General features: G+C 47.7%; 1 protein-coding gene across 2 annotated transcripts in view; it reads left to right on the forward strand.

Moving 5' to 3' along the window:
- ETF1 (eukaryotic translation termination factor 1) overlaps nucleotides 1–17,810 on the forward strand; it is a 193,322-nt gene that overhangs the window by 37,026 nt on the left and 138,486 nt on the right. For both annotated transcript variants that reach the window (XM_086931443.1, XM_086931442.1), the window contains one exon: nucleotides 4,625–4,815. In XM_086931443.1, the coding sequence (XP_086787569.1) occupies nucleotides 4,625–4,815 (191 nt within the window). The remainder of the gene's footprint in view (nucleotides 1–4,624; nucleotides 4,816–17,810) is intronic.

The following is a 17,810-nucleotide window of genomic DNA, read 5'->3' on the forward strand; positions in this document are numbered from 1 at the left end:
TGCCACCCCTCCACCTACTATGGAGGAGGGCACTTCTTACACTATGGTGCTGCGGAGGCTGTCCATCTCGACCTCCCTACGATGGCCCTTAAGACCAACCTCCTTTCGGAGGTGCTCCAGACGACGTCTTCGTCGTCTGAGCAACAGCTCCCTTTCAATGAGGCCCTTACCGAAGTCCTCTTGGGCACTTGGTTGCGGCCGGTCTCCGGGGCGCCGGTGGAGAAAAACGCCGCTAGGAGTTATCCGCCGGCGCTGGGTGATCCTGCCTACTTGACCACTCACCCCATGCCTGAGAGCCTGGTCATTCAGGCCTTGACGTTGCAGAGTGCCTTTTCCATGGCTCTGCCGGATAAGGACTCTAAGCGGCTGGACCAATTTGGCAAGAGGTTGTTCCCCCCTCATCCAGCTTGGTGTTGCGGTCTGTTAACACTGAGGAGGTCCAGGCTGTCCTTTCCCAAGCGATTGCGGAGGGCAAGGATGTAGCAAAGTTTGCCATCAGGTGTGGCCTGGACACCGCTGATTCGTTGGGCAGGGCCATTTCTACGACTGTGGCGTTGCGGCACCATGCCTGATTGCGGTCTACCAGGTTCTCGCCTGATGACCAGGGCTTGCTCATGGACATGCCCTTTAATGGCTCCCGCCTCTTTGGCGATAAGGCCGACAATGCCATGGAGCGCCTTAAAGACTCGCGAGCCACGGCAAAGTCTTTGGGTCTTTCCACAAAGAACCCTGCCTTGCCTGGGTTTCGTTCTTTTCGTGGCAAGGACAAGGGCACCCGAGCACGCTCCTCCACAAAGCCTGTGCAGAACCAGCCTCAGCACGGACTTGGATTCTGCAGGTCCTCCAGCCATGCCACCTCTGTACCACCGACTGTCGGGGGATCATTTGCCTCTTCTCCGTCAGGAAGTCACGGCCCTCCAGGCCAAGGGGGCCATCGAGTGCGTTCCTGGTCTGGAAGTCTGGAGTGGTTGTTATTTCCACTACTTCCTGGTCCCCAAGAAGGACAAGGGGGCTTGCCCCCATCTTGGACCTCCGGGACGTCAATCGCTTCCTTCGGAAGTAGAAGTTCAAAATGCTATCTCTGGCTCAGGTCCTGGCTACCCTGGAGACTGGATGGTAGCGTTGGACTTGCAGGACTCTTATTTTCACATTCCCGTCCTGCCGGCAATCAGCGCTACCTGTGGTTCATGGTGGGCCGGGAGCATTTTCAGTTTGCCGTCCTCCCCTTTGGCCTTACCAGTGCCCCTCGGGTGTTCACAAAGGTGATGGCGGTGGTTGCAGCTCATCTGCGCAGGTTGGGGGTGTCAGTCTTCCTCTACCTCGACGACTGGCTGTTGAAGGCGGGCATGACCCAGGGAGTTGTCACTCACCTCAAGACTTCGGCCGACCTCCTGCATTTACTGGGGTTCTCCATCAATGTGCCAAAGTCTCACCTGAGTCCCTCTCAGAAGCTCCCTTTCATCGGAGCAGTTCTGGATTCAACGCGGTTTCGGGTTTATCCTCCAGAGCAGCAAGTCTAGGATATTCAGGCTATGATTCCGCTCTTTAAGCCTCTATCCTGGTTTCAGTCAGGATGACCCTCCGGCTTCTGGGCCTGATGGCCTCCTGCATCCTGCTGGTGACAAATGCCAGATGGCATATGCAGGCTCTGCAGTGGGACCTGAAGTTCCAGTGGGCACAGAATCAGGGCTACCTGTCCGATCACGTCCAGATCTCGGAGAGCGCTGCACGACAGTTGCAGTTGTGGCTCACGAGTCGCGATTGGGTCAGTGGCAGATCCCTCTTCCTTCCCTAACCGGAGCACACAGTGCTGACTGATGCGTCCCTCCTGGGACGGGGAGGCCACATGGGAGAGGTTGAGATCAGAGTGAAGGATGCACTCTTGTTACACCCTCGGCGGCACTAGGGCGGCCGGGTGCAGAGTGCTGAGGCCCAATATTATCCAATGGGGTATAGGGGGGCCTCCGGTTGGTGGCTGCTGGCTAGCAGGCCACTCGGCTGTGGGAACAAAGCTCTTGGACTTTGGCTCTGGGAAACAACCTAGCACCAAAGGTGCACCTTCAGCGGCACTAGGACGGCCAGGTGCAGGGTGCTGTTTCGACGTGAGGCACACTTGTTGGTTTCAATGGAAAGCCTGCAGTTTGCAAAAGCACTGCAGGCAGGGAGACTACGGTCTTCTGGGTGCGACCACCACTTTGAGAGGTAAGTTGGGAGGTATGGTGTTGGTTAGGCAACATCGATTTGGGCACACAAGGCCATTGGGCGTCGGCTGCCCGGGTGGCTTTTGGGGTCGGAATTTCTGACCAGCTCCTGGTCACGGTTAGAGAGCCCTTCTGGATTTCGGCTGCAGGCGTCGGCTGGAGCTAGGTCAGGGGTTGCCAGATCTCCGGTCCTGATCGCCGGGGTGACAACCCCGTGGTGTTAACCCACTCTTACTCTGGCTGTTAACAGCAGGTACAGAATGGGATGGATTCACGGTGTCCTGCCAGATCCAGAGGTTGCAGATGAACAAATCCGGTGTTCCCCAGTGACAAAAACTTTGTGCTTGAAGGCATTCAGGTCCTCCGGGAATTTCGAGGTTGCTGGCTGCAGGACACACCGGCGTATCGTAGGAGCAGGTCCGAGGTGGAAACAGGCCGGCAGGGCTGGGGCCAAGTCAGTGGTAGTCTTTCTCTTGTTAGCTGCTCCACGGCTGTTCGGTCCTCCTTCTTGTTGCAGGTTCTTAACTGAGGAAGCAAGGTTCAGGGGTGCCCTTAAATACTAGATTTAGGGGCTTTACAGATCGGTTAAGGCAGGTACCAATGGGTCCCTTCCATATTATGCCACCCTACATGATGGCTTCACCTCGCCTCCCCGCACCTGAGGGGAGGGGTAGAGTTTGGCAGAGGTGGGCCACCTCTCTTCCTCACTTGTTTTTTCCACAATTTCTCCCGCCCAAAGTGGGGGTCAGAACCATTGGGTAACAGTTGCTGAGAGCAGCAAGTGGCCTGGGGAAGCTCACAAAGGCAGCAAGCCTGTGAAGCTTCCCCTTCGTGAACCCTGCCAATCCTGGGGGAGGAGGCTTGGCACATCGTCCCAGGATATGTATTATTTCAGGCCACAGAGGGCAGCATGCTCTTGACCCAGGGGTCCAGAAGCATGTCTGGTGGTAGTTGCGGAAAGCACCTACTCAGCCTGGACACTAATAGTATGTTAGTTTTCAGGCGGCATCTCTAAGAGGCCCTCTATGTGCTTTTTTCATTAAATCCCTCACTGGCATCAGTGTGGGTTTAATGTGCTGAGAAGGTTGATACCAAACTTCTCAGTCTTCAGTGTAGCCATTATGGTGTTGTGGAGTTCATAATGACAAACTCCCAGCACCATATACTCTTAATGGCAGCACTGCACTTAGTGCCCAGTAATGTGCTTGGGCACTGTAGGGGTACAGGGCTCGTGCACCTGTACCCTCACCGCTTGTATAGTGCACCCAGCTAGAGGAGTCACTGATCTATGCCAGGGCAGCATGCCAAGGCAATGTGTGAGTATTGGTACAGGACCTCTAAGGGTGGCACAATACGTACTGCAGCCCTTAGAGGCCTTCTCTTGTCAGTGTGTCCTGGATACCTGTGGTACCATTTACTAGGGGCTGACCTGTGGCCAAAGTGTGGCAATTGGGTTTTGTTTTCAATGTAGTTAAGGGAAAGGACATAGACCCTGGGTACCTGATAAGCAGGAGCCCAGGCCCCACACCGTCAAAGTACATCAGCAATTCAGCAAAAAGTGGGGGCAACCATGCAGAAGAGGGCACTTTCACACATCGTGCACCCAGCTAGAGTGGTGGCTGACCTATGCCAGGGCAGTGGGTTGAAGGCATGGCACACAGATGTGCCATGTTGACTCTTTACTTTGTTCTGCACCAAAGCACGCAGCCTGCAATCCTTCGAGCCCTTCCCTGGCCACAGTACTCTTGGTACCTGTGGTACCATTACAAGGGACTGACCTGTGGCCAAAGTGTGGCAATTGGGTTTTGTTTTCAATGTAGTTTAGGGAAAGGACATAGGTCCTGGATACCTGTTTGGCAGGAACCCAGGGCACACTCAGTCAAAACACATCAGCCGTTTAGGAAAAAGTATTGGCAACCATGCATTACACTTATTGAACTAGGATTTTCTACAAGGGGATTTCTTGATCACCATTTTTTAAGATAACCTTTTTGTTTTTAGGAAAGGTTGGTTAAGTTTTCTATATAACCATTCCAACTCTAAACATAACAAATCACATGCATGATACTTTTCCAGTTTTAGTTCAGAAGCAATCTCTACAATGAAAAGCAGGATTCCTTCAAGCTACTGGCAATGTTTACAGTAATAGCATTTGTTTTTTCTGACCTATCTTTCTTGCTGTTTGTAGCTGTTGATTTATTAACCCCCCGTGATAGCCCTCTTGACCCATAGTGTCCTAATTTTGGAGTATATTTAACAGTTTGTAGTGTCATGCTGAATCAGATATAAAGAGAAGAACGTGTTGACTGCATTTTTTTTTTACTATTGTTGAAATCTTATAATGTAAATCCTTGATGTGAGCTTGCATACTAAATGTTTATTCATTGTCTATTCTATTCCTGTGATTTTATATTCTTTTTAAGGAAGAGGTGGTCAGTCTGCCTTGCGTTTTGCACGTTTAAGAATGGAAAAACGGCACAACTATGTGAGAAAGGTTGCTGAGACAGCAGTGCAACTGTTTGTTTCTGGTGATAAGGTGAACGTGGCTGGTCTTGTCCTGGCTGGATCTGCAGATTTCAAAACGGAGCTCAGTCAATCAGATATGTTTGATCAGGTAATTCAAGTATTTCAAAGCAGCAATTCCATATCAGATTAGCGTAGTGTTGTGTAGACTTTAAAAAAGTCAAACTAACATTTGTCCAAGTTATTAAACTGTGTGCAACATAATATCTTACATGTGTTATGTACAGTTTTGGGGTTTCCTTGTAACTGCTATAGTATCTCCTGAGCATAGTAATTGTCATTTATCTAGTTTACCATCAAACCAAATATCCCTGTGATTATTGGAACATATTTAATAAATGTATCTTAAAAATCCATTTTGCAATATCACTTACATATCCATAAATTTGAGTTGTATGAAAAATGTATAACTGGTTTTGCAACTATTCCCTAACTAGAAATTATGTAGCCATCTGCAATTCTTTCTCAGTGTGAAAATCAAAATGCAACAGACTTTGCCACTAAAGTAAGTTTAAGGGCATATGTGTTCTTTCCCTGCTTAAAGCACACTGCAAATATTTTAGTGTAGAGCAGATTACACATTTATTTCCACTGGTTTGTAAATGAGACTTTTTTTTTCTTCTTGCTGGTTCATAACTAGAGGTAGTCCAATTTTCCAGAAAACTGTGAAAATAAGGGTAAATTGACAAATTATCTATACTACTATAATAAAGCAGAAACTTTCAGGCTTTGAGGCGATTAAACTCTGGAACCACTGTGCCAATCTACACACCTGATACACCGTTGAAATCGGCAGGGTGTGTAAATGGTTATAGGCTACATAAATTAAAAAATAAACGTTTAAAATTTTAGATAAAAAAAGTAGTCCCTCAAAAGTAGCGCCGGCCGTGACGTGCGTGGTTACGTTAGGAGCATGGGGAGGAGCAGTGACGTCAGGAGCAGAGGACCGGTGGCGGAGGAGGAGCGGCGGACATGGTGCAGGGGAGGAGCGGTGGTGCGAGCGGACAGGCGGGAGCAGCGCCGGCGGAGGTAAGGGCTCTCATGTAGGGGCAGGCGGGGGGCGGGACGGGCCAGGCCGGGCGGGGGACGGGCCTGGCGGCGATCGGGGAAGCCTGAGGACAAGAAAGAGGAAGCAAATGTCAGACAAACTGTGCATTACAGGAGGAAAAGGAGGAAAAAGTGACGTAGCCAGAGGGGTTTTAGATGCTGTAAACGTTTGAGCCACCTCGGCTTCCGTACGATAATCCCATGCTCTTCTCAATGGGACTCTGTGCTCCGCCGTTAACAGAGTGTGCAACGAAGGCCTACACACGGTCAGGAGAAAAATGGTACCCCCTCGAACGAGGCCACCTTCTGTCAAAAAGGGGAGAGTTTGCTCACACAACTGTCAGCGGTGAATGTTATTGTTTAGATGAGTTTGCTTCACTATAGGAGATTATATTTATATAGGAATATTTCCTTCACGAATACCTGCGTCCCTTGGGTGGAGTGGAGGGAAGGGGGTGGATGACGTGTGCACGAGGAAAAAGTGACATGTGCAGGTTACAAAAGTGGGGCGGGCGGGGGCCCTGAAGCAAAGTAAATCACAGGAGGAAAAAGTGACGTCTGCAGGTTACAAAAGCGGGGCGGGAGGTGGCCCTGAAACCTAATTGCTCCCGGGCAACGTCGGGCCGGGCTGCTAGTTGTAAATAAAATGTTATTTGTAACATTCTTAAATGTTTAGTAAACAATATAATTAAATGTTTAGGGATCCCACTTAATCATATCTTTCTTCAGGTGCAACTTTTGATTCATGCTCTCAAGATCTCCTGCACACATCCTCGCCTTCCCTGGCCCATTGGAGGCATTTCTTTGTGCCGCTGCCTGGAAATATGACTTAATCCTACCTTTCTTTTAACTCACATTTGCATGTTTGAGCACAAGGTTTTGCTGAGATCAGTTGGAGGGAAAAAGATGACTGAATGACCACTTTTTAAAACCGTGTACAGTTCCTATTCTACAGTTCTTATTCAATTAAAATGAATTGGAACCTTAGTCCATGCCAGCAGTGTTACTAGTCTATTAATGAGTTCTACTGCTACTTGCGCTCCTTGTTACGTTGTAAGGGTTTTATAAAGCACGCTAATCCCAAAAAAGCACTTTGGCGCTAGCATCCTTGCGCACCAAATAAACCTAGATGAACAGAGTATGGTAGACGATCGCTATCCTATAAGAATTGACCAAGTGAAGTAGTGTGGCTCACTGGTTAGAGGCGGCAGACCCGAGAGCAGAGGACGGCCCGGGACCAGGGTTCGATTCCCGGCGCGGCAGGTTTCTGGACCAGGGTCAGCGGACTCGATAATTCTCTCGCCTCGGTGCCCACTCTGATCTGCGATCACACTCGGCAACTCTGGGCATTAGCTTGCCTCATCTTCACTAACGGCCCCACCAGACCGGCGGGGATGCCTGGTCTCACCCTGGAGATACCCATTAAGGGACCATCTCTCAGGGAAGCCAGGAAGGGTTTCGCAGCGGTCGAAGCGCCTTGGGACCCTACGGGTAAGTAGTGCGCTATATAAATGCCTATACATACATACATACCAAGCATTATGATAATCAACATGCTGTTAGATGGAGGATTTAAACAACCTAGTTTTTAGATTTTTCCTAAATTTCACAACGTTATCCTGGGTTCTCAGGTGGTCAGTAAGCAAGTGCCACCATTTGTAAGCAGAGTAGAGAACAGTTTTCCCTCCCCCACAGACTTTTTAATTCTGCGCACTCACACCTTCTTGGCTGTGCTAGATCGTAGGGATCGAGGGGGGAAGTACCGCTTGACGATGTCCTGAAGAAATAATGTGTTCGAGGCATTTGAGCTGTAGATCACAGCTTTGCATAGCCTGCCATCTAGGGTTGGGTCCGGATTTTTGCACTTTTTTTTTTTTGTTCGAAAAAGTATTTTCCTGTCACGAGGTAGGTGACTCTTCCTTTCAGTTATAGTGCGCATGGACATAGGCTCCATTGTTAATTGTTTTTACCATAATCTGGTTCGGATGTGAATTGCTGTGCTCCAGTTCGGCACAGTTTCTCGGGTTCCCATTGTCCGGCAATCCACTACCCTTGAAGGTATTGCTCCTCATCGCATTTCCCATTCTCCGCGTATCGTTTCGACTTGAAGATCTTCGATTGGAAATCTTGTGGAGGACCTTTGAGCCTACTAGTGCCTGGCTTGCTTGTAGTCCATGGAATGGACTCCATAAAAGTGCTGTCCCGGGTGTCGCCAAGTTTTTGTGAACGACCTGCACGAAGTGTGCAACCTCTTTTGATGCAAAGAACACAACAAGAAAGAATGCGACACATGCTGATCGTTTCAATCAAAGAAGACTGACATTTTGGCTCGACGTCACGAGAAGCAACGCCAAGGCGGCTCCGTACCGGACATCTTCGGCAAACTTTCTGACTGAGTAGAAACACAAGCTCAAGGAGCTGAGGAAGAACACATCTCCGTGTCAGAGTCCGACTCCGGCATGGAATAAGAGGAGCAAGTTACACCGGGTCAGCATACCGCCTTGCTCCAACAACACAAGATTAAAAAGGCTACGGTCCTTCCTCTGCCTGTGGGTCATGTTCAGCACCGAGAAAAGGGTTCGATCGCCCAGGTCCAGTGCCGAAACAGAAAAAGATCCTTTCGGCTCGGTCTCGAGTCGGCCCGATTCCGGCTCCAAACCGAAATCCATGGCCCTGCAATACAAGCATGTCCAGGTTCCAACTTTGCCGAAGTCTAAATCTTAGGTACCATAGAGTTTGGAGCTGAAGCTTTCGACACGAAAACAGCAAGTAAAGATAAAGACGCCCCCAAAAGAGCCTCGTCCAATGTTCCACCTTCGGATCTGAAACCAAAAGAACTGGTTATTTACCCAGATACTGGACATATTCATGCCAGACTGCCTGAAAAAGGAAATAATAGGATGAGCACCACATGCCCCTGAAGAAAAGGAAAGTGGGTACTAACCCTTCACCACCTTATTTTTCACCTCCTTCATAGACTAATCCTCAATTACTTATAACACCCACTAATTCACCTCTACCACTTTCACCTGACCCACAGGATGAAGGTGATGGGGGGATCAGGATAGGCCTAAAGATGTTGACCCATGGGAGGATTATGACACTGACCCACACGCGGATACTGACCCTGATTTATATCCGTCCAGACCAATTGACGACAATATAGGCTACGTTGAGCTTCTTAACAGGGTTGCTTATTACCATGGGTGCAACTACACGTACACTGCCAGTCCTTAAGGGAATAGTTAAACCTGCAGATGAGGTTTTCAAAGATCATGTAAGGGCAAGAATCCTCACATCCAGAGTTAAAAAGATATATAAACCAGCACCTACTGATCCTGCCTTCATCAAGGGTGAGCTGCCCTTAGACTTTCTTGTGGTTTCTAATGCTCGCAAGGGAGCGAACTCCGACCACAGTGAGGCCCTCCTGATAAGGAGTCCAAGTTAATTGATGCCTCTGGCAAAAGGGTAGCCTTCTGTGCAGCTAATCACTGGCACTGTGCCAATGCTCAGGCTTTATTAGCCAGATATGATGGGGCTCATTACGATGAGTTAGAAAAACGTACGCAATTTCTGTCTGGAGAGCATAAATCTAAGGCAAATGATCTTATCCTTGAGGGCAAACTTGTCACCAATACCTTCAAGTGCACCCTAGACACGCAGACATGCATGGTTGAGAATTTCAGGTTTGAAACTCTAGGTACAGGTCTCCAATCTCAACCAGCCTTTTGACAAGGAACACCTCTGTGGTCCAGCAGTTGACACCTCTGTGGAAAACATGACTACACGGAGGTCGCAAAGTCCATGGGGGCTTTGTAGTTCCCTGCGAATAGGGGTTACTTCCGTCACTCCTTTTACAGGTGTGGCTCCAAGAATATATACTTAGAATATCCCTCCTCCTCTTAAAAGGGCAACAACGATTCGCCCTCATCAAGAGGCTATTTCTGAGGACGTTTTAGAGGAAACGGTGGTAGGGGAAGAGACCAGGCCACTCCACATGCACTTCCCCCTGCAAATAACAAGCAGTAACTTCCTTCCGCTTCCCTCCCATCATTCCACTCCCGTCAGCGGACGCCTCTCCCAATTTCTCCCTGTCTGGAACTCAATCACCTCAGACAAATTGGTTTTACAAATTATCCAGTATGGTTACTGCCTGGAACTTAGACACTCCCCCTAACATTCCTCCAAGATCACCCGCAATATCACAGGAACTTCTTACCCTACTAAAGCAAGAAGTTCTCTCTTTGTTAGAGAAAAGAGCTATAGAACCAGTCCTATTAAAATATCAAGGGGCCGGCGTATGCTCCCTGTGCTTCTTGATTCCCAAGAAGGACAGCTCTCTCAGGCCTATACTAGACCTCAGAATTTAATCTATACATTGTTGTGCCACTTTCACATCGTCACACTTCAGGAAGTGCTACCGCTCATTCAACAAGGCAATTTTTTATTTTTTTGACCACTCTGGATGTAAAGGGCGCCTATTTCCATATCCCAATACACCCTGCTCACAGCAAATACCTCAGGTTTGTAGTAGCAGGCCAGCACTATCAGTTCAAGGTGGTCCCATTCGGAGTAACTACTGCACCCAGGGTTTTCACCAAGTGCCTGGCAGTCACAGCTCATCTTTAAAGACAACACTTTCACGTCTTCTCACATTTGGACAACTGGCTCATAAAAGCCAGCTCGCAAAAAAGCTGTCTAGGGCACACCTGCAAAACAGTGCAATTGCTCCACGATCTTGGATTCACAGTAAATCTGTCCAAATCCCATCTACATCCATCCAACACACAGGGGTATCTGAGAGCCACTATTCATACATAGACGGCTTTGGCCTACCCCAATCTTGCCAGAATCCGGAACATGCTACTTTCCTCGCGGGAACTGTTTAAAATATATAAAGAAATATCGTTGGTTTCTAGCTCCAATACCCCCGTAAATTCTTCCAAGGAGGGATGCAATAAAGTCGCTGACTTCTTCTCTAGTAAAGTTAAGAAGATTTATGCCTCCTTTTCTCATATACCAGCTAAGGGCACTGATTTCAGAGCAGACAGCTCATTGGCAGTCCCGGACTCCTCACTCCTAACCTTCGAGGTTCCGGCAGCTGACAAGCTAGTAACCATCTGTCGGAGCGTCAAGTCCGGCTCCCCCAATGATCCGGCCCCTGCCTGGGTCATATCTGAGGGCCTGACAGCCTTGGAACCTCATATTAGACACGTCCTACAAACCTCCTTTTCCACTCAGCAAGTCCCTAGGGAGTGGAAGAAGGCTATAGTACTGCCAATAAGGAAAAAACCCAATGTCAGCTTGGAGGTACTAGAAAACCTTAGACCCATTTCCTTATTGCCGTACGTGGCGAAGGTAGCCGAGAAGGTGGTTAATGCTCAGCTCACGGAGCACTTGGAAAAATGTAACCTACTCCACCCCTCGCAATCAGGATTTAGGGCGGGCTACTCCACAGAGACGGCCCTCCTAAGAGCCACTGAGACTCTAAGAGCAGGGGCAGATGCTGGTCATACAATGGCCCTGATCATGCTTGACCTAAGCGCGGCTTTTGACACCGTAGCGCATTCCATCTTGCTACGGTGTCTAAATGAAGCTGGGGTCGCTGGTCCTGCGCTGGGCTGGCTACAATCTTTCCTTACAGAGAGATGTTTCCAGGTTCAGCAGGGGACATGCCGCTCAGGGGAGATGTCACTAGACCAGGGAGTGCCTCAGGGCTCGGCTTTGAGCCCCACTCTTTTTAATTTATACATGGCCTCCCTGGCGAAAGTTGTACACTCTTTTGGGGTGGAATTAGTGTCGTACGCTGACGACACTCAGCTGCTGATCTCCCTATCTCAGAGTACCACCAACACCCCTAAAAACTTTAAATCATGTATGCAGGCACTAGCAGAGTGGATGGATGCCCATTGTCTAAAACTCAATGGCTCCAAAACAGAGGTGCTGGTGGTAGGGGGAAAAAGCGAAAAATGGTCGGATGAGTGGTGGCCGTCATGCCTGGGCCCTACCCCCATACCATGTCAGGAGGCTAAGAATCTGGGAATTTGGATGAACCCCTCGCTCTCTTACGAAGGCCACATAAGGCGCCTTGTGGGCAAATGTTTTGGAGTCCTAAAGACCCTAAACAAAACCTTAGACCTCCTCCCTTTATCGGCCAGAAGAACACTAACGCAGGCACTGGTGACCTCGCGGTTAGATTATGGCAACATTCTGTTCCTTGGGGCAACCGAGGGCAGCATAGGTCGCCTACAAGTCATCCAGAACTCCGCCGCCAGACTGGTGTTAAGAAGACCCAGGAGAGCTAGCTCGAAACTGGCGCTGGATGCGCTTCATTGGCTGCCGGTGAAGAAGCGTGTGCTATTTAAGTGCCTCCTTTTTTGCCACCGGATTGTCTGGGACAAGTCACCAACATATCTGAAGGAGCTAGTCAGCCGATATGAGCCTACCAGGACCCTCCGTTCAGAGGGGACCGGTTTGCTGACAGTCCCCAGGATCAGGAAGGCGAGAATAGGTGGACGTTCCTTCGCGTTACTAGCAGCTCAAAATTGGAACAAATTACCTCCTGTGCTGCGACTGGAGGGCAATGAACTGCGGTTCAGGGCTCTGCTCAAAACTCACCTATACACTGCATAGAGTCTGGGTGTTCTAGGCTGGTTTCACTGGTAGCTTAGCGCGGGGACACGCCGTGATGGCGTTACTGAGCGCTCTATAAGCTTATTATTATTATTACTATTATTATTTATTATTTCAGCCTCAACACTCATGGCCAGCTCGAGTGTTCATGTAGTTATTAGGGATGATTGGATCTTGCATTCTAATAGTCCCTTACGCAAGACTCCAAATGCGTCCCCTGCAGGAGTCCCTAGCACGGCAGTGGAACCATGCTCGGGGTCTCTTATTAGATCTAGTGTTGGTGGACGGCCGTACCAATCTCTCTCTGCAATGGTGGAATACACAAAACCTTTCAAAAGGGCAGCCCTTCATAGACCCAGTTTCACAGATCGTGCTAACAGCAGACTCATCGCTCACTGTTTGGGAGCTCCTCTCCATACTCGTACAATTCAGGGCATTTGGAGCCTGCAACAAAAGCAGCTTCACATAAATCATCTAGAGCTGTATGCGATTTTTTTTCTAGAGCTCAAGGCATTTCAAGTACATCTAGTAGGCAAACCTTTCCTAATCCGTACAGACAACATGACAGCAGTGTACTACGTACAAAACAGGGGAGGGGGGGCCACACTCTAGCTGTTACAACTAGCACAGGCCATCTGGAGATAGGCTATAGGTCACAAAATGTATCTCCTTTCAGAACACCTTCCAGGAGTAAACCATCAGATTGCAGATCTGCTCAGTCGTGTAAGACAACAGATCCACAAATAGGAACTCCACCCTCAAGTTCCTCTCCAATTCTTCCAAATGTGGGGCTTTCCGGACATAGATCTGTTCGCCGCAAACCTAAATGCAAAATGTCCAAGCTTTGCATCCACACCCATTGTCCAAAGGTAATGCACTATGGACAAATTAGTCTGGGATATTTGCCTACCCTTTTCCGCCTCTTCCACTCATTCCATTAGTAGTTCGGAAGCTCACAGGCCTCCCTGACACTAATCCTAGTTGGTAACACATGGGCCCGGCAACCCTTGTTCACAACGCTTTTGGAGCGCTCATTGGTTCCTCACCAAAAACGACATTTCACTTCCAATCTTCTCACTCAGAGCCATTGAGCAAAAAGACATCCAGATCCCAGTCCTCTCAATCTTGCGATCTGGCACCTGAAATCTTAGAGTTTGGCTACCTTAATCTCCTTAAAGCTACTGCTCGAACAGCCAGGTCTTGAGCTTCTTCCTGAAGGAGAGGTGGTCTTGGGTCAGGCGCAGGTCGGGGGGGAGGGAGTTCCAGGTCTTGGCAGCCAGGTAGGAGAAGGACCTTCCTCCTGTTGTCGTTCTTCGGATGCGGGGGACGGCGGCGAGGGCGTGACTGGCTGATCGGAGATGGCGTTTGGGAGCGTAGAAGTTGATGCGGTTATTGAGGTAACTCGGGCCTTGATCGTGTAGGGCTTTGTGTGCGTGGGTGAGGAGACGGAAGGTGATTCTTTTGTTGACTGGGAGCCAGTGCAGGTCTCTCAGATGTCCGGAGATGTGGCTGTGTCGTGGGATGTCGAGGATGAGTCTGGCTGAGGCGTTCTGGATCCGCTGGAGTCTCTTCTGGAGCTTGGCGGTGGTTCCGGCGTAGAGGGCGTTGCCGTAGTCCAGTCGGCTGGTGACGAGGGCCTGGGTGACCGTCTTCCTGGTCTCGGTGGGGATCCACCGGAAGATCTTCCGTAGCATGCGCAGGATGTTGAAGCATGACGAGGAGACGGCGTTGACTTGTAAGTAGTTCTTCGGACCAAACCTAAATTCATACCAAAGGTCATTTCTGCCTTTCATATCAACCAATCTGTTGAGTTGCCTGTGTTCTTCCCTCAATCGGATTCTGTGGCAGAACGTGCTTTTCACACTTTAGAGGTGAAAAGAGCACTGCTTTACTATGTAGAAAGGACTAAACCTTTCTGCAAGACAAAACAACAGTTTGTTGCTTTTGCGTCACCACATAAAGCCAATCCTATATCATAATCCGGTATAGCACGGTGGATAGTCCAGTGCATTCAGACATGCTTTGCAAAAGCAAAACTACCACTAACAATTCCCCCTAGAGTGCACTGCACACGCAAACTATGGGCTTCTATGGCATTCTTAGTGAATATTCCCATAGATGACCTCTGCAAAGCTGCAACATGGGCTACACCTTACCCAGTCAAGTCAAGTCAATAGCACTTTATTTCGATTAATTAAAATCATAAAAGCAGTCACAGAAGTACATTATACAAAAATATTAAAAAGCATTAAAATATTATCATGATTAATATACACTATTATACATATAACGTATAAAAGATACACAAAAGCAAAATGGTGTTAATAGGCATATCTGAAAGTTAAAAATATCAAAAAATTACCCTTTCACAAAACACTATTGTGTAGATGTGTTAGCAAGCTAGTGTGGTCCTAGCAGTTTTACGTACACTATTTCAGACCACTGCAACAGCTACAGGTTCGCCACCGCATTGGGAGATAACTGCTGTATAGTCTATGCAAAGCATGTGATCTACAGCTCACATGCCTCAAACGGAAAATGCTACTTACCCATTATGCATCTGTTTTCTGTTTTTGGCATGTAGAGCTGTAGTCACATGCGCCCACCTGCCTCCCCAGGTACATATACCTGTTGGAGTAATATCTTACTTGGATACATACGTACATGGACATCTCTTACTAACTCCATTATCGCCCTCTGCCGGCAAACCATCGAACAATGGAGCTGATGCCCAAGCGCACTATCACCAAAAGTCTCTTACATCGTGACTGGAAAAGACTTCTTCGAACAAAAACAAAGTGCTAACATCTGGACCCAACACTAGATGGCGGGCTTAGCAAAGTATGTGAGACTACAGCTCTACATGCAGAGAACAGATGCATACTGGGTAAGTAGCATTTTCAACCTTCTTTGTGTAATCCTTTGTGTGCCCAGCAGAGTGCTACAAATTAAATGCTTGCTCAGAGGGGGAGCCAGTGTAACTCTTTATTAATTTTAGTGATCAATCAGAATTTCACAAGATATAGAAGAACCCTGGCTGCTGCATTTTGGAGTGTCTGAAGTTTATTGCGGTTTCTTGACTGAGAGTATACATATAATGAATTGGGGTCATCAATTTTTGAGACAAGTGCTAGGATAACTGTTTTTTCCAACTCCAGTGGAATATATGGGAATACTTTCTCAAGATCCTAAACATGAGGATGTAACCTGATTAGAGTTCCACAAATGATAATTGTCTATCGAAGAAAACACCTAGGTTTCTAGCTTTCATCACTGGTATTTGTAGGGGTCCTAAGTTTGGGGCCAACAGGTCAACTTCCAGAAGGTGTCATTGTTGCCAAACAACAAGACCTCTGTCTTATCAGATTTCAATTTTAAAACCTTTAGGTTCATCCACTGGGCTATGCTGTTCATGTTCTGGCTGTCAGCTGCCTGCTTCAATAAAATAAGTAAACACATTGCTATCCCAGATTTAACCTGATATTGGTACTCTGGAAAACGTAATGCATAGAGGTTGTTTATAAAGGTATGTGTCTGGTGCAAATTTTACTAGTATAGAATTGAAGTGTTGCCTCAAATGGGTTTTTCGGCTCATCAAAGCTCCTCTATTCTGTGCATCAGTTGGTTGTACTAAACTTATCTGGTAAATGTAGATGGAAAAACCATCTTGGCACACCTGTCAGTTTGTCATTCACAGTAGCTTTATACAATTTTTGTAGTTTTATAATTATTTCTTTCGGAGACTTTACACTACAAAGAAAACATTTAGATTTGCCACAGTCCTGGTGGGCAGAAAATCGGGATTTTGTAAAAGACACGAAGGCTAATATGCAGTCTCCTTAATTGCCACTACTCTCAACAGCCCTTTTAAAGGACTTTGATCACCAGCAAAAATTACAACACAGTAAAAGCCCAGAAAACCCAACCATCTGTCTTCTTTTGACCTCACTGTAATGTGTCAAATGAACTTCTTATGAACTGACACCTGAGTTTTTCAAAAATATTAAAGTCCTGTTAATAGTCCCTCAGTCCTAACAAGCTAAAATGCTTCTTCATCCTCTTAAGTTGCCATCTCCTCCATCTGTTACTGTCCACGAGCCACAAATTAAACAGAATATTAATGAAACCAGGGTTTGGATATTAGCCTTTGTGTCTTCAATAAAATCTAGATTTTGGCCCACCAGAGCAGTGGAAATTCTATATTTTATAGCAAGACTGGAAGCAAGCTTTATGCAAATTTAAAGCTTCTCCAACAAACAACAAGCCTTTTTCTCTACAGGCTTGAAATAAAACTGCCGTACACTTACAACATACAACCACACAATGCACGCATTGCATCATAACATTTGGAACCGTGCCTGAACACCTCCAGCACATTACGTAATTCCTGTTTAGAGTCTGCCCAGAACTGCAAGTGTTCTAGTGCTACTAATCTCAATACACCACACTGACCACGGCTGGGGAATCAACCCCTTGTGTGCCCGGCCATCCAAAGAAACACTCCTTCCAAAGGCTCATTGCTATGACCTTCATTGTGCTCTGAACTGTCGCTATCCTCCGTAGTTAAGGCAGAGTCTGGGATCCAGGAGCCTATCAAACACATCTTTCCATACAGGGAGCACCTCACCCACCTGATCTCGTCTGCTGAGCTTCATATGGACTTCCTCTGCCAGGGACCATGTGTAGGAAGCTGGGTTTCTGTTGCAGTAACCCCTCCACTTTTGCCAGACTACTGATGCACTTTGACTTGATGTGCCTTGGGTCCCTGCCAATCAGGTTCCCAGGGCCGGTGTTCTTTCCCAAAACTGTACTTTGTACTTCGACATTACAGGGGAATATCTGCTCATGCAGATATGTTCACACATGTAGTATAGTGCTCTCTGCCGTAAGGCTGTAAGGCATGCTGTAAGGGTGACTTACCTATACTGCATACAGTATACTGCACGCATATATAGTAGGAACCCAGTACACTTCTGTCAAAATTACATCCAATACCAGAAAACAATTGGGGCTGACCATGTAAACAAGCATTTACAATGCAACGGTTTCACCTTTGTAAAAGTTTGAGCTATTGGCATTGTAAATGACAAATTTTGTATTTATGTGTTGGTTTTGAAAGCAGATAAATAAATGGCATGGTCATTCACAATGTCAATAGCTCATTCTCTCACAAATGCGAGACCTATTGCATTTGCACAGACACACAGAGCACAGACACACACACAGAGCACAGACACACACACAGAGCACAGACACACACACAGAGCACAGACACACACACAGAGCACAGACACACACAGACACACAGCACAAACACACACACAGCACAAACACACACACACAGCACAAACACACACACAGCACAAACACACACTCACACAGAGCCCCACACACACAGAGCCACAC

This window comes from Lissotriton vulgaris, chromosome 7 (assembly GCF_964263255.1).
Source record: "Lissotriton vulgaris chromosome 7, aLisVul1.2, whole genome shotgun sequence".
Lineage (NCBI taxonomy): Eukaryota > Metazoa > Chordata > Amphibia > Caudata > Salamandridae > Lissotriton > Lissotriton vulgaris.